General features: G+C 60.9%; 3 protein-coding genes across 3 annotated transcripts; 1 reads left to right on the plus strand and 2 right to left on the minus strand.

Annotated features, from left to right (window-relative positions):
* Nucleotides 1–2,512: 2,512 nt before the first annotated feature.
* COLE_02984 (uncharacterized protein) lies at nt 2,513–4,067 on the plus strand (the record flags this gene model as incomplete). The annotated part of the gene is made up of 4 exons (XM_065626253.1): nt 2,513–2,665; nt 2,721–2,848; nt 3,040–3,606; nt 3,713–4,067. The coding sequence occupies 4 exons, from the start codon at nt 2,513–2,515 to the stop codon at nt 4,065–4,067; spliced, it is 1,203 nt and encodes a 400-aa protein (XP_065482522.1).
* Nucleotides 4,068–5,534: 1,467 nt separating this feature from the next.
* Nucleotides 5,535–8,402, minus strand: COLE_02985 (uncharacterized protein; the record flags this gene model as incomplete). The annotated part of the gene is made up of 7 exons (XM_018427136.2): nt 5,535–6,202; nt 6,238–6,415; nt 6,449–7,050; nt 7,100–7,663; nt 7,716–7,866; nt 7,999–8,191; nt 8,239–8,402. The coding sequence occupies 7 exons, from the start codon at nt 8,400–8,402 to the stop codon at nt 5,535–5,537; spliced, it is 2,520 nt and encodes an 839-aa protein (XP_018274819.1).
* A 373-nt stretch (nt 8,403–8,775) lies between these two features.
* COLE_02986 (uncharacterized protein) lies at nt 8,776–9,303 on the minus strand (the record flags this gene model as incomplete). The annotated part of the gene is made up of 1 exon (XM_018427135.2): nt 8,776–9,303. The coding sequence occupies one exon, from the start codon at nt 9,301–9,303 to the stop codon at nt 8,776–8,778; it is 528 nt and encodes a 175-aa protein (XP_018274818.1).
* Between the last annotated feature and the right edge of the window lie 957 nt (nt 9,304–10,260).

The raw sequence follows: 10,260 nt of genomic DNA on the forward strand, positions 1-10,260 counted from the left end.
GGCCGAGGGGGCGGAGCGTGAGTAATGTCCAAGTGCGCGACGTTTTGGTCGGATGGCGGAGAAAGCGGCGACGGAGTGCGCAGATGCCGCGCAGGATGATTCAGGCCGCGACTACCGCGCCGGCCATGTACCAGTAGTAGCGCATGGCAGCGTGGCGGCGAGCTTTGCGTATGCGCTTCCATTCCGGCGGCGGGCGAGGCCGGTCGGGCGGCGGGGACGGAATGGTGTCCTCGAGTAGAGGGACAACGACGCTGAGCAGCCTTGGGTGAGCTTCGGAGGACTGGGACCTACGGTTGAATCATGGTGCAGAGGAGGTCGTGATGGTCGTCAAGTGGGAGGGATGCGATTGCTGAGCCAGCATCAAGATGGGCGAGGAGGATGGACAGGAGGAGTCATCTGGCGGCCTGTACTGGCGGGGGGGGGGGAGGGTGCCGAGGACAGCTAGCGTCGGGTGTTGCTGACAGCGCGCTGAGAACGCTTGAAAGCTTGGAAGCTTGGGAGTTCGCCACGAGTGTTTGGGTCGGCCGATGGATGTGTCAAGAGCGTGACGGCGCGATTGAAAGGCTTGAGACGCGAGGTGATGGCTCCATCACCCCATCGGCCGAACAAGGCACGGCTTTCCCGAAGGGTCCCACCCCACGCAACACGTCTCCTTCCGATCCCTCCCTTATCTGATAAAATCGGCCATTGACCGGCGACAACGGATGTGGCACTTGCACGACTGGCCTGCATTGATCTCAGCTCGTGATGGTAATCCACTGCGACGTCTGATCCTGGCTCCATATTAGCGATGTCGGTTCATAAACATGTCTAGTCGCCACTGCTTCCGAACTTCCGGAGGGGGGACGTGGTCATGATTGTCAGAAAGAATATAGGGAACCACTGCGTGTATGCTGCCGGCGCATTAAGACACGCCGGTACGCTAGAGCATGCGTATATGCATCACGAGTGTTTCCTCGAATAACATTTTGAGCAAATTGGACCGCGACCTCCTTTCGTTTTTTGAGCAGTTGAAATGCTGGCACGAGCCTCCCCGGTTCACAGACTCACCTTCAGAGTGCGAGTCTTGGCGTATAGATTTGCGGACATAGAACTTGCGTCCCCCTGCAAGCGCGAGAACGGTGGGCCGAGCGGTTAAGCGTTGATCGGCCGAGAGATTGTCGCTCTGTGGGCCGACCCGTGTCGAAGTCGAGGTTGAATGGACAGCGACGGACATCTCAGAATCTCCAACAAGCGCTGTAGGACATTCCTAACATCTCCGCGGTCACTTGCTCACGTGGTCACTCTCTGGGTCCCCGATCTCGGATTGCCTTTTACCTCTATATTCTGAAAGATGGCTGTGCGTTGTGACCACTTATACCGACACTCGGTATCATCACCGTAACCTCAACATATGAGCCTTCACCCCAGCATATACATATGTCTCATCTAGTCACGTCCACTTTTCTCCTGCCCGTGCTGAGAGATACGCTTGTGTCCTCGCCCTTAGATGCCCAGCACGGACAACTTCTCTCCCGACTCTCTGTCTGCGTGTTGTATGCCAGCCGCCTGCACGTGCACTTCGCCCCTGTGGGATGACTCATGCTTCATATTCGTAAACACATTTCTCCTTGGGCACTTGTCCACTGGTCTTCGTGAGCCCGCATAGCAATAACTCGCATGCTCGAGTGCTCTCAAGCCGCGGTACACCCCGCTAATTCAACTCGTGAGAGTGCTGTTAAGACGGAATGGACTCGGGTTCTGGGTTTCTGATGCGCAAGGTCAGCACAGCTTGTGCGGGTCTTCGCGGAACACTGCCTGTACTGTCTAGCAGCTGAGGGACATGCAAGCGACGGCCTTGGTGGTCGCAAAGCGGGAGCTGGAAGAGCGGAAGGAAGTTCTCTGGCGGCCGGAGACAATCCACACACACTTGCAGCAAGACCCGACGCTGCGGCGTTGGTCGCCTTCAGCACTGTATTGTTCCGGTTCAGAGCCAGCGGACTCCGCAACATCTGCTGTGCATCTTGTCATTTCGTCTTCATGAGACAGTGGGCCCACCTGAGAACACCACCTCGATTTAGGTGATACGACGCTAGTCACTGCGCGTGCAAACGTCGGCTGTGCTAACCGTTGGCGACCAAGCAGCCGTCTCTAACAGCTCAATGGCCATCGAGATCTCCTATCTTGGCCCAAGTGTCTGATGATATGACATGTTCACAGGTTGACACATGTAGATGCACGAGATGGTTGAGACGGCCCTATATGCCTTGGTGTTGTTGTTTCGGACATGGCCGACTCTCACCATGCGCGGCCGCGGAATGCTCTCCGGGTACCGGCTTTCGGAGAGTAACCGCTGTCATCCCCCACCCACCTGCCTGATCTCGTGCACTCTCATATACATGCACGCAGCGACTGGTCTGATCGTCTATACGCGCTATACGTCTAGTAGCTCATCCATCATCCACGATCCACGATGCTTTCAGCTACTCTCCGCCCCACGCTTGCCGCTTCCCGCCTGAACGCCGCCCGCGGCATGGCCGGTGCGGCAAAGTTCACCGCTTACGACTGGCAGGACCCGCTCAAGATGCAGAACCTCCTGACGGACGAGGAGCGGGCGATCCATGAGACGGCACGGAACTATGCCCAGGAGAAGCTTGCGCCCCGTGTGCTCAAGGGGTGGCGGACGGTGGGTTCGCGTTCTCCGCAGTACCGTGCGAGTTCCGCAGTCGCTGACGGCGCAGGAGCAGATCGACAAGGACATCCTCAAGGAGATGGGCGCGCTCGGCCTCCTCGGCCCCACGATCAAGGGGTACGGCTGCGCAGGCACAAACTACGTGTCGTACGGCTTGATCATGCGTGAGATCGAGAAGTGAGTGCATCGGACAACCGCGGCGACCGCGGCGACTGCGGCGATCGGGCGATCGGGGCGAGCGGGGCGGAGGCGTTGATGTGCGTGGCGTGGGAAAGGGGCATGGGAAGGGCGTGTGCGAGAAGGGGGGGGGGGGGGGGGGCAAGGATTGGCAGGGGAGGGGGGGGGGGGGGCGCAGAAGCTGACGCTAGGATCGACTCGGGGTTCCGCTCCGCCATGAGTGTCCAGTCATCTCTGGTCATGACCGCCATCAACCAGTTTGGCAGCGACGCCCAAAAGGAAAAGTACCTTCCTGGCCTCGCGACGGCCGAGATCCTCGGCTGCTTCGGCCTGACAGAGCCCAACCACGGCTCGGATCCGTCGTCGATGGAGACGACAGCGACCAAGACCAAGGACGGGTGGATCATCAACGGCGCCAAGACGTGGATCACAAATGCGCCCTTTGGCGACTTCTTCGTCATCTGGGCGACGACGGTGGAGAACGGCGTGCGGGGCAAGAACCGCGGCTTCATCGTGCCGCGTGACGCCGGCCACATCGAGACGCCGCAGATCACAAACAAGCTCGCGCTGCGCGGATCCGTCACGGGCTCCGTCTTCCTTGACAACGTGCACATCCCCGCCGAGAACGTGCTCGAAAAGTCGAACGGCCTCGGCGCACCCTTCTCGTGCCTCAACCACGCCCGATTCGGCATCTCCTGGGGTGTCATGGGCGCCCTCGAGGACTGCATTGAGCGCGCGCGCGCATACGCCCTGGAGCGGTACGTTATGTGTTGGGGCTGTGCTCGAGCTCGAGGCCGCGAGGCCGAAGCCGAGGCCGCGGCCGAGTTTGACATGACGATGCGCGCAGAGCCCTTCTGACAGCAGGCACCAGTTCAATCGCCCCCTCGCATCGTTCCAGTTCGTGCAGCGCAAGCTCGTGGACGCGAGCACACAGGCGACGTTTGGCCTCCTCGCCGCCCTGCAGCTCGGCCGCCAGATCGACCAGGGCGAGTACAACCCCGAGATGATCTCGATGCTCAAACGCAACAACTGCGGACAGGCGCTGCAGCAGGCGCGCGTGCTTCTCGACATCTTTGGCGGAAACGCTTGCTCGGACGAGTACGGCGTCGGCCGCCACGAAGCCAACCTCCAAGTGTGCAACACGTACGAGGGCACGTATGACGTCCACACCCTCATCCTCGGCAAGGCCATGACCGGCATCAGCGCCTTTGCCAACTGAAGATAGACATGGTTGTATTTCAGGCCACGTAGAGTGACACGGGTGTGCAGAATGAAAGGCTGGTTAGCTGCCATGACAGTCATGACGTATCGATGCTTCGTCTACTGCGCTGCTCCCATGCTCCTGTACGCTGGCATGCTTTTGCCTATCTGGCGTGTTTGTTTGACTCGCATGTTTGCCGGCCGCCGGGCATGCCTGGGCATACTGCCCCTGGCGGTGACGACCAGCCCGCTTGATTGAGAGCAGACATGTGGTGTAATTCTGTAGCTAGAAGGCGACATGTGGGTGGCAGGCCCACAGCGCCACACTCAATGCGAGCCACTGAGCAAAGTGCGTGCATTCGCGTAGCAGAACGACGGACGTAAGACGAGCAAGTAGAAAGAGCCGCTTCTGAACGCGAGTGAGCAGCATCCATCTACGAGCGTGTCATGTCGGTCAACTGGACTGGAAACACGTACTGCATCGGGGGAGGTCTACAACGCTGCAAGTCCCACGGCTGTTCTTCTAAATATAATTCCAATGAAGGATTACGTAGTCTAGTACTCGATCTTGCGGCTTATCTCGTCTTGGCGCGTTGTAACGTCGGCGTCCTGTCGAACGGCTCAACCCACGTGATGGTGCGGGTGTCGCCTCGCGAGCGACACATCGAGGTGTCAAGCCCGTTCGGGATGACCGCGACTGGCGAGCCTTCCTCGCCTACTTTTGCGGACGGGTCTCTTCGGCCGCGCGCGCTTTTTTGGTTGGTAAGTGCAATTGTGCTCGAACGCCTCCGCCAACTCGAGTAACCATCCCACGTGAAGCCAGCCCCTCGAGATTGCGCGGGTGCAAGCGGAGGAGGTGGCGCACGCGGGAGGCTGAGAAGGACGATGTTAAGATGCGGCTGCGTGAGCTGTTGTGCGAGCTGTTGCGTACTGACGCACTCGTGCCCTTGGCGCTGCTGGATTCAAACGAATGGTACAAGGGGAGCGCTGGCCTCGATTCTTGCGCACATCGGCGTTGTTTGTTGTTAGTATATTGCATTCCAGCCTTCTCAGAAGCAGCGGCCCTTCACGCCGCCGTTGTTATATAGTTTACAATCCTCCCCTTTCGCTGCACCTGTCCATTGCGCTCTCCTTCGGGGAGTGACTGCAGTCGATGCGCGGCTTGTCTTGTGATGTATCGCCGCCGCCGGGTTTGAATAACCCGGGCCCGGTTGGCTTCCGCGCTGAACTTCCACCACCCCATTCATCCAACGCTGCTCCTGTACTTTCCGCTCTCCTCGCCGCCGCCGCGGACGCGGAACCAAGTCGTATCGTGGACTGTGAGTAGTAAAGTCATGTGCAAGTATTGGTGAGTCGCAAAGTCGCAAGGTGATCTACCAAGTCGTGGGATGCCCTGTACTGCGCACAATTTACATCAGATACTATACACAACTAGGCGCAGTGTGAATCACTTCTGGAACGAGTGTGGCGTAGTCTCGCGGACAGCCTACTTGCGCTCCTTGACCTCGGGGATCTCGTTGCACCACGCGGGGTCCTCGCCCGTGTCCTCGACGTACTTCTGGTGGTTGCGGAGCTCGTGGCGCCAGTTCATCTGGAGTCTGTTGGCGTCGGCGCTGATGGGGTGGTTGGGCGTGAGCTTGCACACGAGCTCGACGGCAATGTCGGCGAGGTCGTAGCGGCTGCAGTGGTTCACGCGGAGCATCGACCAGGGCGACGTGGTCGTGCCCTCCTCGATGTAGCCCTGGACGCGCCAGCGGTCCTTCTGGGCGCGGCCGAAGAGGAGGCCCTCAATGTCCTTGGGGTAGCCGTGGAAGTTGACGACCACGGGCTTGTCGACGGTAAAGAGGCCGTAGAAGGCCGAGTCGGAGAGCGCGTGGGGGTGCGCGCGCAGACCCTCGGCGGGGCCGAGCACCAGGAGGTCGTTGACGTTGACCACGCGCACGCGGATGCCGTGGTTGCGGAGGATGGCCGAGGCCGCGATCACTTCGTGCGTCACTTCGACACCGCAGCCGACGAGGACCACGTCGGGGTTGACGCCGCCGTCCGTCGAGTAAGCCTTCCACACAGAGGCACCGGCGACGCAGTGCTCCTCGGCCTCCTCGGCCGTAAGGAGAACGCGGGTGGGGTTCTTGGAGCCAACGATGAGGTTGATGACTGGAGTCAGCTGTGGTGCAAGACGGTAAGCTCACAGTTCTTCGAGCGCAGGCAGTGGTCAGCAGTGCTGACCGAAGTGTTGGCGTCGGCGGGGAAGTAGATGCGGGCAAGGTTGCGGGGGAGCGAGATGAAGCTGCCGACAAGACCGGGGTTCTGGTGCGAGTAGCCGTTGTGCTCCTGGCGCCAGAGGGTCGAGGTCATGATGTAAAGGAGCTGGGATCAGCGTTGCAGGTTACCAGGACTCACGCCCGCGATAGGACGACGCCAGGGAGTCTCCTCAGCCATCTTGATGTACTTGGCGTACTGGTCGATCATCGTAGCGACGATGCCGAGGAAAGCCTCGTACGAGGGGAACATGCCGTGACGACCGGTGAGGGTGTAGCCCTGGAGGAAGCCCTGGAGCGTGTGCTCGCTGAGCATCTCGGTGACGCGGCCGCCGTCGTGAGCCGTCTCGGGGTCCCACTGGAAGTCGCGGTGCGTGATCTCGAGACAGGCGTCGAGCTTGTTGGAGGTGATCTCGTCCGGCGAGAAGATGCGGAACGACTTGGGGTTGAGGGCCACAATCTCCTTGACGTACGCGCCGATCGCCTTCATGTTGCTGACGTCGTCGTCCTTGTTGTGCAGGAAGTTGCGCCAGTCGGGCACCTTGAGGGGCTCAAAGGCGTCGTACGTGGCCGTGTTCTGGCCCATGCGGAGCTTCTCCTTCTTGGGCACGATCTTGGTCACGCGCGGGTCGATGAGGTGGCCGCTGCCGCCAGTGTGGAAGAGCTCCTCGGGGCGGTACGACTTGAGCCAGTGCACGAGCTGCTCAAAGTGGCCCTTGTCGGTCGCACAGGCGTTGACGGGGACTGTGTGGGTTAGTGTCTGGTGACATGGAGGGCATGTGAAGCTACTCACCCTGGTGCGAGCGCCACGAGCCCTCGACGGGGTTGCCGCCGACCTCGCGGGGGCCGGTCCAGCCCTTGGGGGTGCGCATGAGGATCACGGGCCAGCGGGGCTTGGTAATGGGCTTGCCGCCGCGGGCAGCCTTCTGGATCTTGCGGATCTCGCCGAGAGCCCAGCGCATGCTGGCAGCCATGTCGTAGTTGACCGACACGTCGTGCTCGTGGCTGGTCGATCCATCGGGCTCGCGGTCGCCGACCTTGCCGTACTCGACGATGCGAGGGAGGAAGCCGTAGCCGACGAAGAGAGCGGCGAGCTCGAGGTCGTCCATGCAGCCGGCGATGGTGCGCTCGCCGATCTTGTAGCCGTTGATGTGGAGGATGGGGATGACGGCACCGTTGGTGGCGGGGTCGAGGTACTTGTGGGCGTGCCAGGCGGCAGCGGTAGGGCCAGTCTCGGCCTCACCGTCACCGACAACCACGACGCTGATGGCATCGGGGCGGTCCATGACGGCGCCGTAGGCGACGGCGAGGGCATAGCCAAGCTCACCACCCTCGTGGATGGCACCGGGGGTCTCGGCTGACGTCAGAGAACGCCGATGATGCCGATAAGGCCCTAAAGCCAAACTCACCGTTGACGTGCGAGGGGAAGCCGCCGGGGAACGAAAAGGCGCGGACGAACTTCTCGAAGCCGTCCTCAGAGAAGTCGTACTCGGGGTAGAACTTGGTGAACGAGCCCTCGAGGTAGAGGGTCGAGAGGACGGCGGGGGCGCCGTGGCCAGGCTGGAGTGTAAGCAATTGGTATCGGGGAATCGGATCGGCCAAGCCTCGTCATCAGGGGCGCAATGCTGATAGTGTAATCTTTGACACTCTCGCATCATAGCGCCCCATCACCTTCCCGTCAGAGACACTCACGCCAGTGATGAAGAGCCAGTCGGGGTCCTCGCCCTTCTCCTCGAGCTCGGAGATGAGCTGCGTAGCGTGGGCGTACGCAAAGTTGAGACCGGGGCAGGTACCCCAGTGGCCGAGGAGACGGCGCTTGACGTCGCGCTGCTCGAGGGGGCGCTTCATGAGGGCATTGGAGCGGAGGAAGATCTGGGCGGCCGAGCTGGAGGTCAGCGACGGTCTTTCCATGGCGAGATAGGCAGAACTCACAGGAAGTTGGCGGCGCGCTGGAAGTCCATGACGGCCTGGACATCGTAGCTGCTCTTGAGGGTGTCGATCTCGGAGCGGAGATCGACGAGCAGCTTGCCGATAAGCTTGGGGTCGAGCTGCGAGGCCTTAGGCGGCGTCGTCGCGTCGTACTTGCCGGGAGCCATTTTGGGTGAGGTGGTTTTGGTTTTGGTTGGGTGTGGGTAGGAGGGGGTGAGGGAGGGAAAGGAAAAAGAGAGAGAGAGAGGTGGGTGGTGATGAACGAGAGGGGGAACCGCGCTGCTTATAAGGTGCTGGGCGGCTGGGCCAGGACGGAGGGGTGGGGAGCGGGAGCAAGCGGTGGGGACGACGGAGGTGGGAACGTGAGAGGTGAGGATGTGGGAAGAGGAGGAGGCGATGCGACGAGTGTGTAGAGGGAGAGTGGGAATGAGGACGAGGGCGGCGACGATGAGCGACAATGTGAGGAGGGAGGAGGAGGCTGCATGGGCGCGTGGGATTATGACGCATGGCGTCCCCCTCCAATCTTTCTACGACTATGCGTCAATTGTCGGGCCTCATCCGATCTGGGGGTTTTGTGGAGACGCCGCTGTCCCCTCTGTTACCCTCACTCTCTCCTCTCCCACTCCCACTCTCAATCTCCACGCACCCCGCCATGTCCTTCCCGAGCTCTGGCCTTCGCCCCGAAGATCTGGGCGGTATGGAACGTGTGCCGTGTTCGTGTCCCGCCGGCAGTAGCCCCAGCTGCCTGTGCCTGCGTGCCCATTGAACAAGGGCGCGAGTCTGTAGGTGCGGGGACGCCATGTCTGTGGTCGGAGTCGTGTTCATGACCATGACTGTTGCGCTGGTCCTCAAACGCTCGCAAGATCCATCCCATCCTGCACACAGCCGAGATCTGCGCTGGCGCTGCCCTCCGACCGGATGCGAACGTGTGAGAGTGAGTGGCGACGTGGCGAGGAGAATAGCGAGGGCCTTCGGAAGAGGTCGCTCTCTGCTGCGAGGAGCGCCATGGCGTTCAGGTCGATAACAAAATGAGGGCGACATTCCGATGACGCACATCATGTGATCCATAGTCCATACGGATATCCTAGATCCGATCAGCGTCCGTCATTCACTATCTACTGGAACCCGAACGTAATTCCCGAATACACTTGCATTCAGTCATATTGGTACGATCCCGGCCGCAGTTGACAATCGGCAAACCTCACTTTCCTCATCGTACGCCGTAGGCCGTCGGTATTGCCAAGTACATTAACTGCAAGTAGCCGTGTGCGCCATCTGTGCGGATCGACGTCGGTTCATCGTCCCGTGGACAACAACGCTTAGGCGCGGTCGCCTGGACCCAACTATGATATAATGGAAACTATGCACACCCACTCTGGCGCTCTCTCTTCTCTCTCTCGTCACTCACGCCCCCCGATCTGCACTTCTGCACTAGCCATTGCCCTCCTGCCCTTTTGCCCTCCTGTCTATCGCCCTTTCGCTCTTTCGCTCTTTCGCCCTCTCACGCCTCTCACGCCTCTCACGCCTCGGCACTCGGCACTCGGCAATGGACACTTGGATCGCGCCCAGCGCCTGCCTGGCACCTCGCCCCGCCTACGCGTTGACACATTCGCCCCGCCGCATCTCCCAGTAGGCACTGCGCATGCGGTCGACACTCGCGCCGAGCTGGCCGTACACGGCCGCGGCGTCACCGAGGCGCCCGCCTTCCACCAGCGCGTCCGCCTGGAACTCCAGCGCCAAAGGCACCGGCAGCGGCGTCTGAATATCCACCGGTCCTGAGCGGTTCGGCCAGGCATCCTTGGCCACTTCCTCTGTAGGCGCCCTGGGCGGCACCGCGCTTCCCGCCATGTACGCCGCTAGGACGGGGATGAGAGGGGCACGCGCTGCGCCAGTCACGCGCACGACGCCGCGCAGGTAGTTCCAGGCACTCGCGTTGTGCGGAATTATGTGGATCTGCTCGAGGGCGTATCTGACGTGAGCTTGCGTACTATAAAAGGTGGGATGGAAGTGGGCATCACTCCAACG

Source organism: Cutaneotrichosporon oleaginosum, assembly GCF_008065305.1.
Source record: "Cutaneotrichosporon oleaginosum strain ATCC 20508 chromosome Unknown ATCC20508_contig02, whole genome shotgun sequence".
NCBI classification, from domain to species: Eukaryota; Fungi; Basidiomycota; class Tremellomycetes; order Trichosporonales; family Trichosporonaceae; genus Cutaneotrichosporon; species Cutaneotrichosporon oleaginosum.